Here is a 25,201-nt window from a genome sequence, read left to right as displayed (position 1 = left end):
TATTAAATTGTAATCTAGAAACAGCTGAGCGCTCTTAATAGATTTTCCAACATTACAGGAAAAGACAAAGACTAGTAGAGCTTGGACAGCAGATAAGATGAGATGTTGGTGGTAAGTATTTTCAGTGATCTCAGGGCTGCCAGGCCTGTTCCACTTCAGACCTTTTAAAGCAATTTAAGGTATCTGGATTTTGTTGAGACTGCCAAGAGTGACCATATGCACATACTGCAAATTAGTATTAGATACCAAAGTTCGAACTGAGATGTAAATAGTTTACACTTTTACATAATTCCCAAAATTGTGTATAGCAAGTATTTGTGTAGTCAGTTGATACCTCATTATCCCTTCAGAAGAAAAATGTTTCCATGGAAAGATTAATATATCATAAACATCACACTTAGAACTGTCAGTCGTGCTTTAAGAAACATCCTATGTTTTCCATTGCCCAGTCTCTGTGCATTTAATTCTTTGAAATAAGAGCTGTAAAGTATAGTCATATAAAATTGCATGATAATTACAGAGATTGTCTGGGAACGTAACATGCCTTCTGATGGTAAATGTCTGACCTAATTACAGGTTTATAGCAAAGAACTCTAACTTCCTTTCAACTCATAAAGACCATTTATAGTATTAAGTGGACCAATGGGGATCTCTGAGTTTTGGGGGGATTTTAAGTGTGAAAATGGGCCAAACAGACATTTATTATCTTTTACTTGCAGCTGAGAGTATAGACCCACAGAGTATGTTTTAGGGGTGTTGGGGACTTCGTAGCTCATCGCCACACGCTTTGCTCAGTGAGCAAGCCGAGGCCCAGCAAGATGAAGCGGCTTGTTCAAGGTCACATGACCAGTTACTGTCAAACCTCATCATCAGGTCTGTTATTAAAGATGGCTGTGGATTGCGTTAGTGGCACATTTGAACATTTGACAACACTCCCAAGCAGGAAATGTTTCCTCCTATTTAACATAAATCACTTACTTCCTCTTATTATATACTTGGAAGAGATGGAGAACAGCTGGTGCCTGTAAATTCTCCTTCTCTTATAACTTCATTATTTCTCATCATTTAATTATCATTTTTCCTAATCCTCTGTAAAAATGCCTTGCACACGAGGATCACATTTTTTTTTTTTTTAATTTTTTTAACCACAGCAGTACATTTCTAAAGGATACTTGGTATATGATTCCTAGAACTGACTACACAATTGCGAGTCCCTTTGTTAAAAAATTATTAAGAATTTTCAAGATGGCAATAACAGAGCCTCGAACCGAGTGTGGGACTCCCTGCCCGAAGCAGGTGATGTCCCCTGACAGCTCCAGGTGTTTTGCCTGAAATTTTCTTCTTTAAAGACTAACATGCAAACTGTATGCTTAGATATTTTGATATACAAAGAGGTTAATATTTTCTTATAAAACAAGATGATTTTCAGTCTTTCTGTGGTATTGAGTTTCTCCTAGTAATATTGTAGAAGCTCTTCCTGAGATTTCTTGAGGAAGAATGCTAGAATTGCAAAACCTAGAAATTGGCGGTGCCTGGTCTACTTGGAATTGTAGTGTCTAGAATGCAGGAACTAAGTTACTCAGTGGAGTCCAGAAAAATTCAGTGTCTGCTATATAATTGGCTTTGGTTTTGGGCATTTAACTTGTAGAAGAATGTTTGGAGATTAATTTTTAAAAAGGTATTTTTATTAAGATATGTCTACTTTCCCAAAATTTTTGAATGTAAGCAGCTTGTATCAGCCTCTTTTATGTTAATACGAATCACTTAGGTGGTGACACAAATGTGTTTCACCAGATACATTGAATTTTACCTAAGTGAAATGCTAGTAATCTTTTTTATACGTGAGAATATAATCTGATGTTTATATATACATTTTGCATGTAAATTGATTAGCATTTTGTTACATCCGGTTTATCTATTTGAATAATGTCTACTGCTCATTTGAATAATGTTGATAAAGGTAGAAGATGCACTTTTTAAAATAAATAACATTTGAAGATTTGCATAGAGAAAAGACAACCTATTTATTAAAAAAAGACTAAACAAAAGTACTTCCAAGTGATTTAAGCATACCTGAGTGTTAAGTTTTACCTGCTCATAAATTTTTATATACTTTATTTTCAAGTATAAAAAAGTTGCAGTTCTATTTCATAACATAAATGTGGTAAAAGAACCATATCACATAATCTTTCATTTATATGTAAATACTTATATTGACACTAACCCTTAGAAATTTTGGTGGTATTATATATTATTTTATTAAAAGCTTACTATATGATGCATGTACATTTTTTATTTTTACATAATGGCATTAGATAGTTTTCTAATCTAAAGCTGAATGTTTATATAGGGCTATCTTTTGTGGGGCGAATAGGATTTTTGAATAGTAATGCTATTTGGCTAGAGAATTAACTTTAAAAGATTTGTGTTTATTAGAATAAGTTTTAGGAGAAGGTTGTGGGTCTTTCTTTTTTTTTTAATACATTGGCATTATCAAGTTCCAGCTTTGTAGTGCTAATACAAATTTTACCAATGGTAAAAGGAATTCACATTTTCATTGCCTTTTTGCTTTTCATCTTTTTTTAAGAGGTAGCCAACAGTGCCACCATCAGAACAGACAGGCTTTTCTCATTGTAAGTGTCGGTTTTCTCAAAAACAAAAACCAAACAAACAAAAACACCGTATATTTAAGAAATGATTGAGAACCACATATGTCTAAAGAGACACTTATAAAAACTAATAGGAGATACCAATGAATAATAAAACTGCTTTAATTTATTTTTTGACAAAATCAAATTCATAATACTATGCTTCAGAGGCCTGTAATTTGGATACTTAACTCTTGCCAGATTATTCTGAGTAGCATTAATTGATGCCAGTTTATCATCATCATCTTTAATTTGTTATAAGTGACAGTCTCAAAGAATATAAAAACATGAAAATAATTAGATCATCCTGGTCTGAGAACATCTTCCCTAATGTGCATTTTAAGGGCAATTCTTTTGTTATACCTTTTCCTTTACATTTATTTTTTTTACAATGGGATTTAAAAAGGAAACTGCCAAGTAAATTATAATTGTGATGACTTCAGAATGTATGTTAAAGCATTTTTTTTTTTCATGGTCTGATACTTATGTGATATGGTATATTTATTTTTGAATGAGAAGAAACCTGGTCCCCATCTTCCTGTTGACATCAAACAGTCCTCTGATATGCTAATCCAGCATCGGGGAAAGCACATACACGGACTTTGTTTGGACTCATTCCAAGTCTGCAAGAAAATTACGTGCAAAGAACTGATTTCGCAGCATCGCCCCCTTCAAATGAAAACTGATTTTGACACAGTCTGTAATTAAAAAGACTTAATATTGAAACATGATCTGGGAGGTTTTTCAACATTTTAGTGAGACCCTGATTTGCTTCCTAATTACCTGGTCATCTAATTGTTATTCTTTGGGATGTACTGTTACTAATATAGTAGCTATTGAAATTGCTAATAAGTTTATTTCCATAGTATGTGCTATAGTAAAGATTAACCTAAGATTATCAGCTTTTCCTCAAAGACTTATATATATCCTACAAATATTGGGTGCATATGAGACAGTAGACATTATCTTTTGCTAAGTATAAAGTAGGGATATAAACAGTTTTCCCTGTACTGTTTCTCCTTTCAGCCTGCCCTCAGCTGGTCACACGTGTAAAAATTGAGAGGTAGTTGTTTTGGAATTTTCTCTAGCATAGTTTCTCCATATTCAATAACAAAAAATCAAATTGGACTTCTCAAAATATCTCCAGATAAATTGCATGAAAGTATATATTTAAATTTTGATCTGTATTAATAAATATATATATGTTTTAGAACAAAAGTATCAGAAAATTTCATGAAAACCTGTTTAAATGCAATTTTTTAATGTTGGTCATTTATAAATATTGTTGAAAAGGAAACCCATTGCATTTTTGTTTTTGAAACATATTTTTATATAATGAATCTTTGTCAGTCTTATGAAGCCAAGAACTTTGTTCTTACATGACTATATTATTAGTATAGTCTTCCAGCAAATTTAGTATAGAAAAATGTACCTTTGGCTTTGCTGTTCCTTTTGGAATTACCCTCTTATGTGTAATGGGCCACTCTCTCCTAAGTAGCCTGTTGGTACTCTCTGCTTTTTGCCCTGGCCTTCCTGTAAGGTTCTTCTTCCATAAAGTTTACTTTCATTCGTTCAAAGGCAAGTGCAGGTTTGAGTTGCAAGATTGGATAGAAATATTCCCGAAAACCTTTTACATAAATCTGTTTTATTTATTTAATTTTTAATAAACTGTGATATTTCAAATCACCAGGGTGGTTCAATATTTAAAAGGAATTCTATAGTGAAATCTTCCGCCAGGAGAAGAATTGTCTTTTAGTGAATATAATTACCTACAGGTTTCTAGACTTTTTTATTTTGGCTTTTCTTAAAATGAAATTTGACATCTTCCTTTTAAGACAAGAAATTATTTTATGTAGATGTTAATTTTTTGAAATAGTTGGATATCACATAGGGTTACATGGCCTATGCTAACCTTAGGTATAATAGGAAGAAACTTAAGCTATCATGTCAGATAAAATTCATGGGAAAAAAATTTGGTATAAAAGATCAAACACTTTTTAGTTGTTTATAAGTAGGTAAAATTAGGTGTTTTTCTGACTTACAGATTTTTGCATGTCAGAATCCATTCTTTAGAAATTTTAGTTTCATAATTCTTATTTTTAATTTTTCAAAAAGCATTTTAAGAAGCAAAAGAGGCTAATTCCTGAAAGGACTGTTTGGAAGTACTTTGTTCAGCTCTGCAGTGCATTGGAACACATGCATTCTCGGAGAGTCATGCACAGAGGTAAGAGAAAATCATTAAGAACTTGCAGTGTTGTTTTCAAGGGTAGAAGTAATTAAGCAATTTAAAATATCTTTCAGTGATATCTTTTAGTATCATGCTGTCTCAGGTAATTTTTTTCCAAATTATAATTGTGCTAGAATGATAAACCTTTAAGCCCTAGTTGGTTTTAAATGAGAATAAAAGTTATTTTTCTGCTTGACTCTTCTGAGCATATTACCAGGTACGTTTAAAGAAAAAAAGGAAAGCAGTTGAATATACATAAGGAAGACTATTTTTTTTACAAATGAACAATGTATAATATGGCCGCTTAGATTTTTAATCTTCAGCGTTAGTTCTCAATATATTCTTGGTTATTAGCCAAATGGGTGGGCAGAGTGTGTTAAGGTTATAGCACTATGTAATTGATCCACTGATTCTGGGGTGTGAAAATTTTTATTACAATTTATATAAGCAGTTAAGATTTCTAAAGCCATCTAAGTAAATAATTATATGCCTAGAGCATTGTCATGATTTTATATTTTATGTAAATATGCCAATAAATTAATGTTTAATAAGATCTTATTTAAAATTGCTACAAAAAGGACACATTTATTTTGTGCTTTGAATTTCACAAAGGGTTATTTCAAAATGGAAAACGAAATGCATTTTAAATGGAAATTAATGGTAGTTTCGTCATACTACATTGATTATCTGTCAGAGAATTGAGAACTTTGAAATATTAGGGTATATCAAAATTATTAAAAATAAAGTAATGGTTCATAATTCTAACTCCCATGTTAAAATACATTTTAAATTCTGCCGTGAAAAATGGTTCTTAATCCCTTTAAAATTCCTAAAGTTACATCCTCTGTCACCTGCTCCCTTCATTTATTCGCAGACATAAAACCAGCCAATGTGTTCATCACGGCCACTGGGGTGGTGAAACTGGGCGACCTCGGCCTTGGCCGGTTTTTCAGCTCCAAAACCACAGCTGCGCATTCTTTAGGTAAGAGACACAACAGAGTTTCCTTCAGCTACTTTTTGTTGTGGTTAAAAGCATAAGGGATGTACCAATTGCATGCCAGGTCTTACATTCTTAATAAAACTATTTAAAAAATCATCAGGTCCGGGGCAGATGCCTGCAACGCTCTATTAGGTGTAACGTGTCCTCTCACCTGGCAGTTGGATGCTCCCTGAACTTGATCTCACGCCGACGCCGGGTTAAAAAAATGCGGATAAACCTGGTTTAATGATTGCCACGGTGCATTCTTTTTATTCTGCCTTTAATAGTGGTAAGATAAGATGACGACTAAAGGTATTTTGGAAGAGGACTTCCCCTGGCCATTAAAAAATACTATAATAGTTTTTAAATGTTTATTTATTTTGATAAAATAACATATGGTTACAAGAATTGCAGAGGGGAAAACCTAAAGATGATCTGTAACTAATGAGGAAAACGTTCCCTTAAATTATAAAGTAGAATAAATATCTGTATTTTATTCATTTTAGAATTAATAATAGAACAGTTCCCTTTGTCCCTAAAATAGAATTAATGTAGCTATAACAGCATTGCATTGACAATGGGAAAAAAGTTGTCCAGTTTAGAAAGAATGGAAATTTCTAGGAGGAAATAATTTTTAAATGGAATAACTTAAAGGGAATGATACTCTCTTAAAACTCTTCAAATCATATTTTCTCTTTTAAATTGAAGGCATATATAAAATGCTAACAACCAGAAGGAAGTAAAAATTAAGGTAAAAATAAGTTGGCTTTAATTTCATGGTGCTCATCTTTTGTATTATAATTTCATTGAAAGCCACTGATTTTTTGATAAAATTGTTTTTAAATGTGAACTAAAAAACTTTTAAATGGCTTGACAAGGAATAAATGAATTACACTAAATAACAAAGTAGTGAAATGAGCATCTGAATTAGTTGACGAGAGATTTTTTAGGTTTTTATGGCTTTGTTACTAAGGTTCTGTGTGGCCTTGGACCTGTCATTTGATCTTTCTACATCGGGAACAGTTCCTGGTACACAAGTAGACACCCGATCAGTAGTGACTGAATCACGAAATAGTGTCTCCTAGTTTAAAGAGTGGTGGGAAAACAATGTTTTGTACTTTTCGTGGATTTCAATTTTGTCAAGTACTTTGAGAACACAGAATTTCACACTGATGCTGACTAACATTGCTTTTTTTCTCTTTTACTTTATTTTTACAGAGCATTACAACTTTTTCTCAAATTTGACAGGAAATTCCATAAATGCATACATTTGTCCAGTACTTTAATAGAGTTTTATTTGGGAAATTATCACTCTTACAATAGAAATAATGAAGGATTTCTATGAAGAGAACCTTAGACTGTTCTAAGCCAGTGTCATTTATCCCTAGTAAAGACACCTGCAACATGTTTTCACTTTGTGTTACTTCCCTGAGTGGAACGTCGGTCACTAATTTACTTAGAAATGCGAGGTTGCAGTTCTAGACACACAGCAGCACATGCCTGTGCACACACTTGTGTGTTATTTCCATGCTCCTGTGCAGACTTTCACTCTGAGCATGCTGAAGTCATCCAGCCCAAAGGATACAGCGTGTTATATGAAACCCCGAACTTAACAGTTTGGGAAGTGGATGTCTTTAGCTTGCCTGACACTGCATTGCCAAAGTTCTCAACAGAATTTATGAACATATATGCATCTCCAAATTTAGGTGATATGCTAGACCAAATTATGTGATACAGAGAGTAAAATTAATTTTAATAGATTTAATAATGTATTAAGAATTTCTAATATCAAGTTTTATCAAAATTAACTCTCTTAGGGTTATGTAGTTATATATATATATAAAATACATGGTGATGCCCATAATGCTCTGCATTCAAAGACACACCTGATGTACAGCCGGTGAAGAAGTGCAGATGAGACTGTTTCCTTAATGGTGGATGAATCAATAGAAAAGTAATTTCTTTTACGTGCATTATTGTGTTACATACTATTTTGAGAAAAAAAATTCTTAAAATAAGAACATTTCTTTTATCCCTGCTTGTCTTCTCTATGAAGTGAAGATCTTAATAGTTTAAAACTAATGTTCACTAAGCAAAGTTCATTGATCACCGGGAATTAAAGTTTGAACTCTAGCCTGTGCTCTTTGGGCCCAATAAAAATGCTATTTAAAAGAGTTAAGAAAAATTCTCTGCTAACACAGAATATGTATATGAAATAACAAGGGTAGAAATCCTGACATAGACTTATTTTTGTTGACAAGTTGGCCCTAATTATTACTTTTAAAGAATTATTACTGTCCTATGTTAATTGTCATATTTTTTAAGAGCAAATTTAAGTTTCCTTGTAAGACTTGGTACTGAAGTAATTGAAAATATGAGAACCTACGCAAATTTATTTTGCTTACAGAAAACATGATAGAACTATAGGTTTTGTATGTTGATTCTTTTTTTTTTTTTATTTTACTGAGGATAAAATCTGTAGGGCATGAATCATCTATAAAGCAGGTCCAAATTTTGGTGGAACTACAAATAATTGAGATCTGTGTGTAGTTCATAAAGAAAAATCTGAATAAGTTTACTTTAAATGATGTTTATCCTGGAGCCAAATTTCTTTTAATTTTGGATAGGAGATGTTTTCAGGAATTGAATTTTAAAATGAAAGGATATATAGGATTTTAGAAATATCTTCTTATGGCTATGCACTTATACTTTTTTCAAAATACATTTTTTTGTAAAAAATCAAATAAAGATACTATTTTAACTTATTTTGATTCATTATTAGGAAATGAACTTACGAAAACATTTTGTATTTAATAGTCCTTAAGAGATGGACAAATCTTTGCATGTTTCAATTGTCCATTCATTTGCATCTCTTATTGTATCATTTAATTCAGTGATAACAAATCAACATGCCATAGTATCTGTAGTTCTTATCTTATGCAGCAATAAAGTTGTATAGATGGCCAGGTTTCCAATCAGTTTTCAGAATCAGTTCTTACAAGTATGACAACGTAGCATAGTAATAATTCTTTTAATGGAGAATTAAAAATTACAAATACTAAGTCTGATGTTGCTGTGTATTCAAATCATGTTTAGATGCTCAAAATCGAGAAAAACCTCAGAGGACTTCACCTTTTTTTCCCTCCTCCCTCCCTGCTACCGCCACGTACATTGTCTGAGAATCTCTCTACTTTCCATTCCCTCCTCCTTACTCCATACTAATGTCACGTTTGGACTAGGGAAATACCGTCTTTTGTTTCTAATATTATTTTTTTTAATGCATTCTGTATATTCCGATTAGAATTACCTTCCTCAGAAACGTTACCTGATTATGTTACTTTCCCCCAAATCTCTGATGGTTCCCTGTTGCCTGCAGAAAATCATGAAAAGCCTCTGGCCTGGCATTCAGGGCCCTGCAGAGTTTGGTGTCCCTGACTTGCCGCTCGTGCTTACTGTGCCTCCCACCGCGTTCCGTGCCCGCCGTGTTTCCCCTTGCTGTGTTCTGAGCATGAGAAACAGTGTGACGTTTGGCAGGAAGGGGAACACCTGGATCTCCATGCCCATTGCTCCGTAGGACCTTGATCGAGCCATTCATTAACTTTTCAGAAACTCGGTTTCTGGATTTATGTGGGTAGTAACCATCCTATGTTGTCCCTTAACCCTAATCAGTCCCAACCAAATAATACAGTGAACATAAAAGTATTTTCGTAACATTGTGGTAGACCGCAACGGACTGTTAAATGGCTTGTGTGGAAATGACAATAGTGGTAGTGAAGCTGCAGAAAAAGAAGAGGGGAAGAAGATACGGGGTTCTCTATTTGTACTTCATTTATTCTTTTAAAAATACTTGAATTGATCCATTCAAAACAGTCTTTGTACCTATTTTACACAGGTGCTATTCTAGGGACAAGGAATATCGCCTAAGTAAGACGAGTCCTTGTCTTCAGGGAGCCTACCTCGTGGTGGGAAGAACTAGATATGTTAATTATAAAGCAAACAAACAAATAAGATGAATTGTTAAGATGTGACAGACTGGCTGGTCGTGGGCTGATTTAGCAAGGGTGAGGCGGCAAGTTCTCCCTGAGGAGGTGACGTTTGAACTGGGACTCGGAGGATGCAGAGGAGGCAGCTGTGGAGGACGTGTCAGGTGACGAAGAGCGTCTCACACAGAGGGCGGGTGCGGGGTGGGCTCTGCCCGCGCTGGAGTGCGGTGCAGGAGGGGCAGGGTCCACGTGGGAGGAAGGCACACTGTATCTTGCGGCAGCTCTCGCAAGGTTGTGATGAGGACGGTGACGTGGTCCGGGTTCAAGACCGCAGCCGTGACCCCCCTTCATCTTCCTCCGTCCAGCTAAGCCTGTCCAGTGGGACAATCAGGACAGACAAATCAAACTGTTCTTAGGTTCTCCTGTGACCTGGGAGTCCTCCTCTTTCCCTCTCAGAGTGACTCTTAGTATGGGCTGTCTGGAACCGAGCAGAGTGTGTGGAACACGTGAAGTTCATTGGCCCGCACAGCACGAAGTTCTTCACTGCCTGGGGCCATGGTCTGTACGGTTCTTTGGGCGTTTGTTTTTTTTTTTTTGTCCCCTCATCTGCCCTCTTTGTTTTGTACATTAACTTAAGTAAGATTTTTATCTGGTGCTTTTGAATTGATTTGGATAGGGGGTGTGGCTAGGAGGGCTAATCATAGGATATTACACGTATCTCCATGACTTTTGCCTTGTTTTCCTTCATACTGGTTGTCAAGCTTATAAATGTAACAGATGTTAGGAAACTTGTTATCTGTACCTACATCTTTCAAATACATGATGAGGATACAACTCTTCTTTGAATCCAGCTTTCTGACACTCCAGGTCAGTGGCTTTCACATTTCTTGACGGTGACCCCCAGCAGCACTGTGACCCCTGGGAACATAATCGTCTATACCTGAAGCAAAGTTTCATGAACACTGTTTTCCATTATAACTGCAGCATATTCTTATATTTTCTGTTCTATTTTAGTTTATCTCACCAGAGATGACGCTGGTTGCAACCCATTAAATTGATTTTGCAACTCATTAATGGATTGCGTGATCTGCGATTTGGAACTCACTGGTCTGGGTCTGTAGGACCTTCGTGCCGTTTCGTTAACGTAAAGGCCGACTGCCCTTTTCTGCCGACTTTAGAGGTTCTCCTGACTTGCTGTGTGGTCGGTTTAGTTGCTCAAACATAAAGTCGTCATTTGCGGTGTTCCTTTCGCTTTTGGAGATACATAGTAGCACGCGTGGCAGTTCTTCACAGATTGCCAATCATTCAGCTCCCTGAGGTCCTTACAGATACACGTGAACTGTGCACCCGAGCTGTCCCCATCCTAGAGCTGAGGACACGAGGCACAGAGGTAAATGGGCTACGCAGCTAGAGGACAGCGCGGGGGTCTGTGGCCTCCTGGTCAGGGTGTGCTCTCCCACACTGTCGCATTCTGCTTATTTTTATTATATCCGTACTTCGTGGCATTTTCTCTTACTCTGTTGCCATTTCCTGGTTTGTTGTTACTCCATCTGGAATCATCTTATTCTGCTTTGTTACCTTGCTTAGGAGCCCAGATCGCCTGCTCTCTCTCCTGGTCTCGACTGCTCTTGCTGCTCCAAGCTTCAGAAATAGGAAATAGGCTTCTAGGAGATCAAAGTCTGTCTTCATGACTATTTGTCTACCAGCAACTTTAGCTGATATTTCTAAAGAAGTGGCTTTTCTAAACTAAAAGCTAAAACTTCATCAAAACCTGTGAAATTGGAACACAGCAATCGAGTCCTAATTTTTCTCATTTTGCAAGAGACAGAATGTGCTTCTGGTGCATTTCTAGTTCTTAATCACTCTGAAATCTTCTTTCAGCAAATATGCATATTCTGACTCAGAAGTAACTTATTAAGAGATCAGGTATCTTCATCTTCACCTTTGAATATTTAAACATATAACAGAGTAATTTTTATATATTCCAAGTATATAATTTCTAGTCAAATCATATCAAACTATGTTTATTTCCTATAATAATGACCCAGAGGAATCCTTTATTGCTTCTAAATATCAGCAATAACAACAGTAGCAACGAATTTTTATACTGTATAGGATTTTATGATTTCCATGTAGTTTTACACACATTTCTCCTGTGTTCTGCGGTGTTGCATAGTGGGTGTTAACAGATTAGGAAACTGAGATTACTCTGTTTAATACTGAATCTGACACCCCACTCCCACCCCATCTTTACAATTCCTAATCCTTACCCTGTTTTAATTTTTCTTTTTTCCCTAGGACTTACTATCTTCTGACATGTGATATATAATTTGCTTATTATAATGAGTACTTACTTTCTCTCTCCCAGCTAAAATTTAAGCTTTATGAGTGCAGAGATCTTTGTGTTTTCGTTCCCTGATTTATTTATTCATTTTTATCCTTGAGTTTTTATTTATTTTTAATTTTTCTTTTTATTTCCGCATATTATGGGGGTACAAATGTTTAGGTTATGTACATTGCCCTTGCCCCACCCGAGTCAGAGCTTCAAGCGTGTCCATCCCCCAGAAGGTGCACACCGCGCCCATTAGGTGTGAATATACCCATCCCCACCTCCCCCCTCCCATCTGCCCGACACCTGATGGATGTTATTACTATATATGCACTTAAGTGTTGATTAATTAATACTAGTTTGATGGTGAGTACATGTGGTGCTTGTTTTTCCATTCTTGTGATACTTCACTTAGTAGAATGGGCCCAAGCTCTATCCAGGATAATACAAGAGGTGCTAGATCACCATTGTTTTTTGTGGCTGAGTAGAACGCCATGGTATACAGATACCACATTTTACTAATCCACTCATGTATTGATGCGCACTTAGGTTGTTTCCACATCTTTGCAATTGTGAATTGTGCTGCTATAAACATTCGAGTGCAGATGTCTTTTTTATAGGATGTCTTTTGTTCTTTTGGGTAGATGCCCAGTAATGGGATTGCTGGATCGAATGGTAGATCTACTTGTAGCTCTTTGAGGTATCTCCATATTGCTTTCCACGGAGATTGGATTTATCACAGCATGCCTAGAAGAGGGCATTACTCATAATAGATATTCAGTAAATATTGATTATATAAATGGGGCTTGGAGATAGGCTGTACACACAGGATGAATTTTGCTAAATATATCAGTAAGTATAGGTTAGATTCTGCTACAGTGAGAAGCAATACAAAAAAAAAAATCTCAGTTGCTTAGCACTGAAGTGTATTATGATGTGCTACCCAAAATCAGCTGTGTGCCTGCTGGTCCCTAGGGTAGCCGCCTTCCTTTCCTGTGGTGACTTGGTCTTTTAGGCAGCTTCAGTCTTGTGTTATCTTCATATCAACATATGTTTTTGGGATCCCATGAGGGGAAGAGAGCATGGAGAATCACTTACCGGCTCTTAATTAAACCCTTCCGCTTGAATGTAAGACAAGTTACTCCCATTCACATTTCATTGGCCAAAGCGGGTCTCATGACAGGGACTGTCTCAAGGGGACAGGGAATGTGATTTTCCCGAGTGTCCATGAAAGGGAGGATCAGAAATAATGACTGTCAGTATTGTCCATGGCCCTAAGATAAAGGAAAAATACTTCATTTAGTTTTCTTTTTAAAATATTGTTCACATCCCTTTCTTCTTCTTTATTTTTGTGACATATTTGTATTAATAGCAGTTGTAACGAAGGGCGATTTACTCTGTGGGAATGGGGGGTAATGGTGAATGAAGAGGGAGACATATGTAGCTGTAGCCTTAGGAAATTTCCATCTTTCTGAATTGGGAAATTCTGAGAAGAGAGATTATCTTTAACTCCGGAACGATTCATGAGGTTCACTAGAGAATGGATCCCTGGTGACTGTTCTCTGGATCAGTAAATCTGCAGTTATCCCCACTGGACTTCTTTGTGAGAAGGCCCTTATTTTGGTCAACTTAAAACATTTATGATAAAAAATTGTTAGTTATCAAACTTCAGATACCAGCTATGGACTGAGTGCCATGCAGCATGTTAACTGTTTTCTCTTCTGCACCTCTGATTCAGCAACTCTTTGAGGAGGTGCTGAGACCTGTGTCAGTCAGTGACCGACCCAGAGGTCATGTAGATTACGAAAGACCATCACCTTAGCCCTGGTGCACTGTATTACTTACCATATTGCTCTTCTTGTGGTGCATATGTTGGCTTCTCCTGCTTCTCCTACCCCCCAAAAAAGAGAAAACTAAAAACACACCCTTCATCCCAAAACGATCCAGTGAGCTCTTAGAGGTCAAACGTGTTTTGAGCCCTATAACTACTCCTCTTCACCCACTCAGCGCTCAGGGTGGCTCTTGCTGTGTGGCGGGTCCTCGGCCCACTGAATCGCGTATCCACTGTCCCGGGCAGTGCACGAAAGAACCATTAACACAGCTGTACTCAGTTTCTGTTGCTGCCCTAACAAACGACCACAAAGGGAGTGGCTTAAAACAACACATTTTTGTTTATTTTCAGTTCTGTAGGTCAGAAGTACAGCATGGCTCTCACCCAGCTCAACTCAAGGTGACTGCGGGCCCTGAGGGCTCAGTCCGTTTGCTGCCTATTCAGCTTGCTGGCAGAATTCGTTTCTTTGGTGTGGGACTGAGTCCTTGTTTCCTTGCTGGCTGCCAGGTGTGGGCCCTTCCCAGCTTCTAGAAGCTGCCTCCACTCCTGGGCCCTTGGCTTCCTTCCTCTATTCTGAAAGTCGGCGGCAGCGGTGGGTAGAGTTCCTCTCACGCTGTGAGTCTCTCTCGCCCCTTCTGTTGACTCTCTCGCTGACGACCTAGGGTGATCTCCCGATTTTACCGTCCATGACCTTTCTGTCTACAAAGTCTCTTCCGCCACCTGCCATAACAGAAGCAGGTGTAACACCTGGGGCAAAGAGGAGGGGCCCGAATTCTGCTTATCACACATTTTGGTAGACTTGATATGTGGGGAGTCATTTGGATTCTCCTCTGAAGCCTGAGGAGGTAAAATGCTTTTAAAGTCCGGGGTTTTAATAGAAGTTTACATTACTGAAAATAAACACTTTCTTTTTTGAGCTGATGTTTTGACATTAAATTTTCACATTTTTATTATAGACCTTTATAAGTATTTTAATGCATTGTGATTTACACTTACACTTTAAGGGAGAAAATACCACACTTGGCCTTATATAAATTTTGTAAACAAATCCTTTTCTGTCATTGTGAGTTTGTAGGCAATTCTGGGTTTTTTTTAATTATTTGCACAGTTTTTTGATTCCTCAAGGAGCTGCTCACCTGGCCAGCAATCATCATGCTTCTCAGTGGCTTCCTTCATCATGGCTTGGAATATAGGAGGGGATAAAAAGTAATTTTAACAAAACTTAATTAGGAAAATTAATCTGTTACAAAATCTAACTACATTATATACCCCAAAGGTGCCTGAAAGTAATTGGTGGTCGTTATCAGGAGAAGCTGTTTGCACCAAAATTGTAGTTATTAATAAATAGTGAAATGTTTCCTGTCTGCTTGTTCTAGTGAAAGGAGAAAAACATGAGAACAGTTAAATTAATATTGTTTTGATTTAGTATTTTACTCTTTCATAATGTCCCCCAGAAAAGGAAAGATGGAGAATTTTCTTTTTCACAACGAAGGTGTGTAAATTTGGTTGTTGTATGTGCTTGTTGTACATCCTGAAAATGGAATAGATTTTTTTTTTTTTTTTAATCTAACTAAAAACTCTCTGGTATTGATCCTTGTGCTAGACAAATATTTGAAACCCCTTGGGAGGAAATTATATTGTTGTTGTTGTTTTTGTTACAGGATTGCTTGAACTCCTGTTTACCTTTCACAGGGAGACAAATGGTTCTCTGATTTTGTGATATTGCAGCGGGGTGGATGCATGGCTGTTATCCAAGCCTAGGTATCAGAATCTTCACGCTCGAGTCTCCTGAGTGTACAATTCGTGTTCTCCACACTGTTTCCAAGTGTGATATATTCTCTGACTTCAACTTGGAAAATTAGTCTTCTTGAACCAGGCATTAAACGGTTTCTCTCTGGTGCCAGGTGCCACCTGCGGTCACACACAGTTTCCCCCACACCTTCCCTCGCACCTCTTGGTGGGTCTCCCTGGCGCAGAGCCTTCGTCGCGGAGCTTTGAGCCGCAGACGCAGCGGATGTTTGGTCAGCACTGTAGGCCGCCGTCGCCGATTTATTTTCAACACTCAGCCCTTTCTTGACTTAAGTAATTGCTCCTGGAAGAAGCTATTATCTAATTTTAAACTGGGCACATTTAACCTCTCGGCCCCCATAACCAGTTATTTATTTAAAGCAACCAGGGTAGCTGCAGAGCAGCAGTTTCCACATGTGGCCCGGTGAACCGGGACCCGCATTCCTGGCTTGTCATATGGACACGCTGTGACTTTCAGAAGGTTTCTCTGCTTCTTAATTTGGAAAGAGACAAATAGTTTTTTTTCAGTCATACTTCACAGTGGTTAGTTTCAATGAAACAACTGTCTGCTTAAACGGTAAGAGGCAGAACTACCTGTGTTTGAATTCCAAGTCCACACCTGGCTGGTTTCAGCATCGGCGCACGTTCCCTGAGCTTCCCGTGCCTTCTCCCTACAGCAGGGTGACAGCAGGGACATCGCATAAAACCACCCATAGCAGTCCCCGTCTCGCTGGACTGTGGGCCCCGCCCTGTGAGGTCAGGGATTTGTCCCGTCTCCTGTCACCGCAGGACCCAGGACGGCGTGTGCCGTGCAGTAGGCGTGGGCAGCAGTGGTTAAAATGCAGCAGCAGAAGACACGTATGCACTTAATACGCTGCCCGGAGCAGGCGGACAGTAACAGTGAAATGCACCCAGGTGTTTTTCCTAAGCATTATTAAAGCTTTCCAATGTTATCAGTTACACTTAAAAGGTGACAAATTTTGTTTTATAAATGCCTTTTGCAGAAGAAATACTGATCTGCTCAACCATTTCTAAACTGACCTCAGATAATACTCCTTACAGCGAAATAAATCTGGCCGCCAGCACGAGTTCTGGGCTGACTCATGAGTGTGAAGGAAAGAAGGGAACTTAAGTCAAACTCCCTGAAGTTATGTGTGTTTTTACCTCAAGCTGAGGTATAAGATGACTTGTCTCCTTTTAATTTTCCCAACAAGGAGTGTTCAAAGCTTTCTTTCCTGCAGTTTGCTCCCATCGTAAGAGAAAGAAAACAATATTTCTAAACTGAATTTGCTTGTTTGTACTCTCTAACTTAAAACACTCTCACTCAGCTGTCCTAAGTGATAGTTTTAAAAGGAGTATATAATTCTTTCCATTTCATTGTCCATATGGATTTTTGTAGATTTTTATGAACGTTGTAGAACTTTAGAGCAAAAGGGACCTCAGAGATTATCTCATCTTTCTCATCACTTCTGATGAGGAAAGTGACTAAAAAGAGAAGGTAAACACTCTTAGCTAGTTAGTGGCAAATTTAAGATGTGAGAGAGATTTCTCAGCCTCTCACTGGTTTTGTACGTACTACCTCCTTTGTTTAAAAAAAAAAAAATAGCAATCAAAATGTAACCATATATAAAGATGCTTCAGTCATTCCATTATTTTTTTCTCATTCAAATCTTTGCAGATATCACAGTGCTAAAATTTTGGTCAAAGTGTTGAAAAAGTTCTGTATCTAACCTGTTTTGATAAAAGTCATTAATTAATTTAGTATATGTTCCATAATTAAAACACGTGAGCAGAATTTGTTGGTTCTCTTAAACATTGTTTAAACTTCCGAAAATCGGTCTTCATTTTATTCAGGATAAATTTTAAAGTGTATTTATTGTTTAGGGATTATACATCATGTAAAACTTCTCTTACATAGCTATAATAAGTCAATTAATATAATGGAAATGTTTTCTACATTGGAACGACTGCCGTGATATATTTGAATGTAATATTACTATAGATTACAGAAAGGTCAGATAGCATTTTCAGTTCTTAGCAACTTTCCTCTAGTGTCAGCGTTCTCTGCTTTTTATAATGTTATCGTCTATTTCTCACTTTTACTCGTGGCAGGAGGTTAAAATGACATAAGTATCGGCTATTGCAAAATGTATTCTCCTTTTACCTGTAACCATAAATTCTTGAAGGATAAGTGGAATTATGCGATCTTCAGTCTTCAGGCTCCTCAGTACATAGGACAGTAATTTGCAGGATTATTTCAATGTCTGATCATATCAGTCCACAACTCTCTCTGCTCTTGTACAACTGTTAAAAGAAGTCACAACATTCTTGAGGCAACAGTAATCGTAGACACAGCTGTCATGGATTTTTATAGAGGGTTTTTAGGAAATAATTGTATCTTCATTAAGTTTGAAATGTTGAAAACATCACTGCATCTAAATGTATTGGGAATTTCCCTGAGCGCTGAAACTTTTAGGCCTTTGTGCTAGAGAGGAGGGGTAAGGAGGAATCAGTTTCCGTGGTGGGGCTGAACCTCTGTGCTCCTCAGTGCCAGTCAGAGGCAGAGCCCTTGTCCGGAACAGAGGAGCACGTTGGGGAGCAGGTCAGGAGACAGCAGAACCTCCCTCTGAGGCCTGTGTTCAGTGAGTTATGAATTTATCCAAGTAATAATTGTAGTGCAGGATGCAAACTCATCTCATGTAATGACTCTTTGGAAATGTGTCAATCAAAGAGGTGAGTAGCATACTCGGCTTTAGATTTTAATATATATTCAAGAATATATGTAATTTCGATATTGAAATAAAACACGCCTACTTAGTATAAAGAAGTTTGTTATTTACAATATTGAGAAGAATCGGAATCCAAGTTTGAAGTGACAGTGTTAACTGAGTATGTAACTTTTTGTGATGACCTCCAGCAGCTCCCTGGAAAAGGCTTTCTGTGTGTTAAAATCATTTACATTTTAGGTTTCGTTGAGTGGAATTCCTAATCATTCCCTTCTCTGCTCGCTCGACTTCGGTCGTGGGCGAGTTCAGTTTGTGTTGCAGTGAAGGTGTGGTGCTGGGGCTAATCTCTGTAAAACGCTAGCGTTTGTTCTTCTTTTCCCCATCATCAATCTTTCACACTCGTAGCAAACCCCTCATGTATCAGCAGGTTTCCCAGAGCTACTGGTTAAAATTACCTTTGCTTTTGGTAAACTCTGAACCTTCGAGCTGCAGTGTTTTCGGCTGCCCCCTGTGGATTCTGCGAAGCCTCTTTCTGCGCTCACTGTTGCTCACTGCCAGCCACTGCTTTATGTCCCCAGACCGGGAGCCTGTGCAGATGCTCATTCTTCCAGCTGTACCTGCCTCGAACGGGGGCGGGCGTAAATATTTCCAGTAATCCGTGTCGCTTATGCAAACCACAAGTAAAAGTGGTTAGAACTCCCAAAGCTAGATAGCTTGTGTTTATTTTATACAACAGTAATACAAATTCTTTAAACCCTTCTATTTTTAAAAGTTTCTTGGCTTTCCTGACACTATAGAAATTGGCAGGTTTACCTCTTTGTCTTCAAAGTAAATGCTGTGGTTAAATAACTTAAGTTTGTCTCATTAATTTTCTATCTGAATAGTTCATATTTTATTTAAATTTTTTATCCTCCTGTTTGCCTACTCTTTTTTCACTGCTTCCCTTTGATAAATACTTGTCTTTTATCTGTTCTGACTAGGACTGTCCATTAGTAGTAAAAATGGATTCCAGTATGGGTAGGATTTCTCGGATATGTGGTTCATGGTGTTTTCACCTGTAGCACAGGATGGTTTCCACGTACAACTAGTAGGCTGTGATTTTCTTCTTTTGGAAAACTGACTCCTGTCTTTAAGGATAATGCTTTCATTATTGGTGTGACTTTTTTGTTGCCTCTTACTAAAGACCCTTGTTCGGTATTGTGATTTAGTCTCATTAAGATTTACAGTAAATACCTGGGGAGTTCCTGAAAATTAATGGAAAAAGGAGAAAGCCTTTTCTCCATGAGCAGCTGAGTATTTTCGGTAGGTCTTGCCTCGGGTAAATAAGATCTCTAAGCGTTGTTCTCAAACTTTGATTTTGTATTTCTAAAAAGCCCTGGGCTAATGATGGTGAAATACTAGGCACCTAAGTCTAAAATTAAAGATGTTCACTTTGAAAGTCACTTACTTATATGTTTTACCCTTCAAAATATGTATGTGCTTTTGTGTATTTTTAAATGTTTACTAAATATTAGCATTTTCTAAAATGGCATTGAAAAGACTAAAAAGTATTAGGACATCAAAACAAACAAAAACAAAAATTATCTAGAGTGTCTTGTCTATAAAAAGGGCTCAGTAGTAGCAGGAACTCAGACTTTTTTCCAGAGATGTCAGGGCCCTTTCACATGTGTTATTATGTAACCCTTTGATGTACAAAAGTCTGTTACATTCTTTCTAAAGTGGGCGTGACTAGGGCACCAGTTGTTAACAGTCCTATCATTTATTAAGAGCCACGAGTATGTTCTAGGAGATGTTTCTGTAAAAGTTAATAAGTGTGATTTATTTATACATACTCTGTTAAATTGTTACATAATACTATGTGTTTTAAAATTATTATGGATAATTATTTAGGATATCCATATTTTTTAAAAATAAATAAAGCCAATGTCGATCACTGCAATAGGTTTTCTTGTTAGAATTACTTTTTTTTTTCCCCCTTTAGTTATGTTCTCTTGAGTCTCCCTGGATTGCTCAAAAGGAAATAAAGTTTAACCCACCATACTCTTTATAATATTATGTAAATGTTAATGTGCTGTTTAAGGGTTGGGGAGTAAAGAAGAAATTTTAAAGTTTTGGGTACTCTCAAAAACAATTTTCTGATCCTAATGAATCATTTTGGTGACAATTTTTAATCCAAAATTTTGTGTGTTATTTCTTGCTAAAACTGTATCTTCATTTTTATGCTCCTCTTATTTTATCTGGTCTGTTTTTTTACAGTGGGCACACCTTATTACATGTCTCCAGAGAGAATACATGAAAATGGATACAACTTCAAATCTGACATCTGGTCTCTTGGCTGTCTGCTGTATGAGGTAGGCAATGTTGATAAATTCCATCTATCGATACAGTTTTACTTGCTATGCTGTATTTCTCCTATCCTTATAGTATACACTTATTTTTTTTCTGGGTGATGTTTAAAAATCAGCTTTTTAATTATGAAGAATTATTCCGTTAGGTTAATAACTATTTTATAATGGGATTTAATAACTATACATTCCTAAACATTACCTCCTCTAATGTGTTTTTCAGTTGTGTCCTTTTGATGAGAATTTTATTTTTTAAGTTAATTTTATATTAATATGTTTTTCGGCATACTTTGCATTTATAAAAATGTACATTTGAAAGCTATGAATCTTTATCTGTGCATTGTAGGAGAGGTATAATGGAATGGATTTAAAATATGAACATATCGTAAATAGCTTTATCAATATTTTAGTTCTCTTTAACACAGATGTAATTCAGTATCAAGGGTAGTATGCAAATAGATAATTTTTCTAGGTTATCATTAATTTCATGGAAACAAATAACAATTTGTGTTGGTAAAGCTCGGTGAAATACTCTCTCCTGTTCTACTGGTGGTAATTTATCAAAGGAAAATGGAATCATGTAGGTAGATCCTTTAGAAATACTTCAATGCAATAATTTGAATGGATAAAAGAAAGCATATTATTAACACATTTTACATATAGAGCAATGGAATCAAAGAGTATCTCAAGCTAGTGACTTCTGTAATTTTGTTTTTAATTGAATGGTAATTTTTCTAGGAATATAGGGTTTGAGTCAAAGCTGTTAATTAAAAATTAGTATACTTCTAAGTAGGTTTGAATAAAGTGAAGAAACATGCTATATGGAATTATTTTCCTGTCTCTATTATATGAGAAACCTAAAGTAGGTAGAAACCAATGCATTTTTTACTACATATTTTGTATCTCTTGTCCTCCTGACAAATGATGAAATATTTGATGAGGTCATCTATTTTAATTGTGCCACTATTATTTGGAAGTGGAGCATCAGGAGGTAGTGTTTATTTTTAAATGTGTGTTATGATCTTTTATTATTTTACTGATTGCAGATTCAAATTTCGTTAAGGAACCTGAAATTATTTAGTTTTTCCTTCTAATGTGACTGACTACTTAAAATGAAAGGATTAAATGTTCTTAAGTAAGCTCATCCCTAGGATGATTTTCATTATGAAAAATTATGAATTCGTAATGTAACAAAAGGTTCTTATATGTGCACATGAGATGATAAGAGATTTATGCTCACCGTTATATCCAGTTAATAATTTGGTACAATGCTTAAGAGAACTAATTTAATTATATTCAGTTACTAGAATGTTTCAAAGTTAGTCACTTTGTACATTTAAGATATTTTTTTATCTGTTTAGGTAATCTGAGATTCCTTCAGGCCATAGTCCAAAATTATCAAAGCAACATTTTCTCTTTAAACACCTAAAAGCAAACAGCAAATTGGTTTCCAATAACAAGATTAAATGTAGCAATGAAAAAGAAAAGGTTCAGTGGAGGTACTAAGTGGGTTTTTGGGGGGAAGTTTGCATAATTCTTGTAAGGCTAGCACAGATGCTTGTGTCAAAACTGAAATAATTTATCACATTTTGAATTTGCCTTTGAGAGGCAGTGTCCCCTCTTTATGTGTACTTAAAATGATCACCAAAATGAAAATTATTTCTTTGGACACTCCTGCATGCATGAGTTATATGTGTTGTGGATACTTTCCAGGTAAGTATTTATCATGCTAATGCATTTTCTCTATTTCTCCATGCAAATCTTTTGGGAGAACTAGAATTTTTGTAAAAATTTAATTTACCTTTATGTTCTAAATCCTTTCAATATAATGTTAAGAGAAATACTTGGCAATTTAGCTTTAAAAAATTGGCCCTAACATCCCGTAGATATTTTGTATTGTATCCCGCTAAGAAATTATTATTAACAATGAAGGAGTAGGGAGCTTTTTTTGAAAATGTATTTTAAACTCAGAAAATTAGACTTTCAAATATTCCTGAAACCTTCAAAAAAAAAAAAAAAAACTAGCAGTACAGTTTTAATTGATATGCAACAAAGTAGACTTTACTAATTAAAATCAAGATGCTGTGCTTTTGCTACATGGACCTTTACATGGAAAAGTAGGTTTTACACATTTCCTTTATTGTTCAGCGCAGCAATTGCATCCTTACAGGGTTGTAGGTTGGTGGCTTACAGTTCAAAAAAAAAGAGAGCTGCCACCAGCCCCGAAGACAGACAGTGGGCTTTCGTCCCTCGGACACCCCCAGAATACTAATCAGCAAAGTCAGACCCTGGAGGTCAGGGAGCAAGTCAATCATTCTAGCGATCGTCTCAGTGTGGAGGATCAAATTAGCCTGAAAAATTCAGCTGCTGGGAGGAGAGGGCGAGCAGCTGTCAGGGGCAGCATCGAGATGCACTAATGAACCAGATGAATAGTGCAAAAGCTTGAAAATAAAAACAGGACAGTTGACATTTTTCATCTGTCAAAGCAGGAGATGCATGAAAATATACTATTCCTGTTTAACTCCTTAGGGGACATTCAGATTTCTTTTTAACACTCTGCAGTATGGAGAAAAAGGACTAATGAACTCCTAGCATATGATAATGAATATATGTACATTTACTTAAGGTTCACAAACACAGGGAGACTATAGTTTTTATATATATATAGAGAGAGAGAGAGAGAGAGAGTATTTTTAAAGTAGCATTTTTAATCTTATTTTATCTTAAAGTATCCTGGCATTTATAAAAACACTATTATTACAGTTCCTCTTTTAGAGATTTTCTCTTGGATAGAGTGTTTTATATGATTAGGGACATTTGAATTGTCTTCTACCTTTTTCTCTTCACGTGGAACAGCCACTCCTAAGGCTGTTCTGTATAGGTATATGTAGTTTTATATAAAACGGAGCCTAGATACAAAGCGACGTCCAGGTTTGATTTCCAGTTGCATCCCGCTTGGCCCAGGCTCGGAAGGAGTTAAGCTCTGTCTGGAGCACGGAAGACAGATGAGAGCCATTTTCAGCGAGTCCTGTCCCCACTGACGCTCGCTGAGTAGCACAGCATGGACCGGCGTGTTTCACACACACTCCGCCTGTCTGGGGAATGTACACATTGTCCTTCCAAAATCAAACTTATTAGCACATGTAGAAAAGGGTGACTGACTTTGGGGCAGCCTGGCACTCCGTGTTGTATTCTTGCTGCTGCGGTTCAAAGATTTAGAAGGTTCTGAACAGGATGCGAACACTTTAAATTGAATTTTTAGTTTGTAACCCTGCTTACCGCAGTACTTGCTTGCTCTTTAAATGTCAAGTTAGAACCTTGTCTTAAAATAAATTTAAATTCAATAATGTCTTTTTTAAAGTTGTTCATCCTTTGAGTCGTGTTTTTCTGCATAAAAATCTCATTTGGAAGCCTTGCATTGCAGCTATGACTCGTGGAGCTTTGGAAAATACTTAGTGTTTTGAGACAAGAAGTTCTAGTTCACTGTAAACTATTTGGGGATCAGTTAGAATATTCAAATTGAGAAGATTTTTTTTCCCTCAGAATAGCCTTTCCCTGCAGAACTATTGTGCAAGATAAAATGCTATGCATTCTAGCCCCTACCTTATGTTCTCTAGATTATATTTCACTTTTAACTTGTTTCATATTTGTTATATTTTGACCATTAACAAGGTTGAGATGTACCTCGTAATGTCTGTTTTGTCATGAGATATGCTGGTTGTTTTTATGGCATTATATACACAAGGAGTTTTTAAGTCGTATGTTCTTAATATTGTTTTATGTTGTATGTATACATACATGTATATATAAATGCTAACCATTTCTCTATTTCAGGGAATTGTAAATATTGAAACAATAATCAAAAGTTAAAGTAAGATTTTTAGCACTTACTAAATAATTCTCAGAAACGGATATTCATAAAAATCAAACTGCCCAGATAACTTTATTTAAAGTATTTGTGATTAATTTCTACCCCAGTGTAATGTACTTGATGAAATCACCCTTCAAGTTGCCCTGTAGCTATGTCGGTTTCATTGGGAGCATTTTACAGATGGCCGCCTTGCAGAGTCCTTTCTACGGTGACAAAATGAACTTGTACTCGCTGTGCAAGAAGATAGAACAGTGCGACTACCCCCCTCTTCCTTCAGATCACTACTCGGAGGAAGTAAGTCATTTTCAGTCCCCACGTTTGGCTGTTGTTTGTTTTGCCGACCTTTGTGTTTTATTAAGAAATTTTGCTTTATCCAGAAGTACAAATGAATAGTATAGGTGGCAGCAACAGCGCTTTTTATTCTGTTTCCATTTTCTTGGAGACTTGCTGTTTCAAGAGTTGACTCTGGAATTC

General features: G+C 36.6%; 1 protein-coding gene across 2 annotated transcripts in view; it reads left to right on the top strand.

The window, feature by feature from the left end:
• The window catches only part of NEK7 (NIMA related kinase 7), a 130,933-nt gene that overhangs the window by 86,698 nt on the left and 19,034 nt on the right, over positions 1–25,201 (top strand). For both annotated transcript variants that reach the window (XM_069459752.1, XM_069459753.1), the window contains exons 6-9: positions 4,764–4,872; positions 5,750–5,857; positions 20,768–20,862; positions 24,908–25,021. In XM_069459752.1, coding sequence (XP_069315853.1) covers positions 4,764–4,872; positions 5,750–5,857; positions 20,768–20,862; positions 24,908–25,021 — 426 coding nt within the window. The remainder of the gene's footprint in view (positions 1–4,763; positions 4,873–5,749; positions 5,858–20,767; positions 20,863–24,907; positions 25,022–25,201) is intronic.

The sequence above is a fragment of the Eulemur rufifrons genome, chromosome 27, assembly GCF_041146395.1.
Source record: "Eulemur rufifrons isolate Redbay chromosome 27, OSU_ERuf_1, whole genome shotgun sequence".
Taxonomy (NCBI): Eukaryota; Metazoa; Chordata; class Mammalia; order Primates; family Lemuridae; genus Eulemur; species Eulemur rufifrons.
The sequence above is the reverse complement of the archived record's forward strand: the minus strand, read 5'-3'. Positions and strand labels throughout refer to the sequence as shown.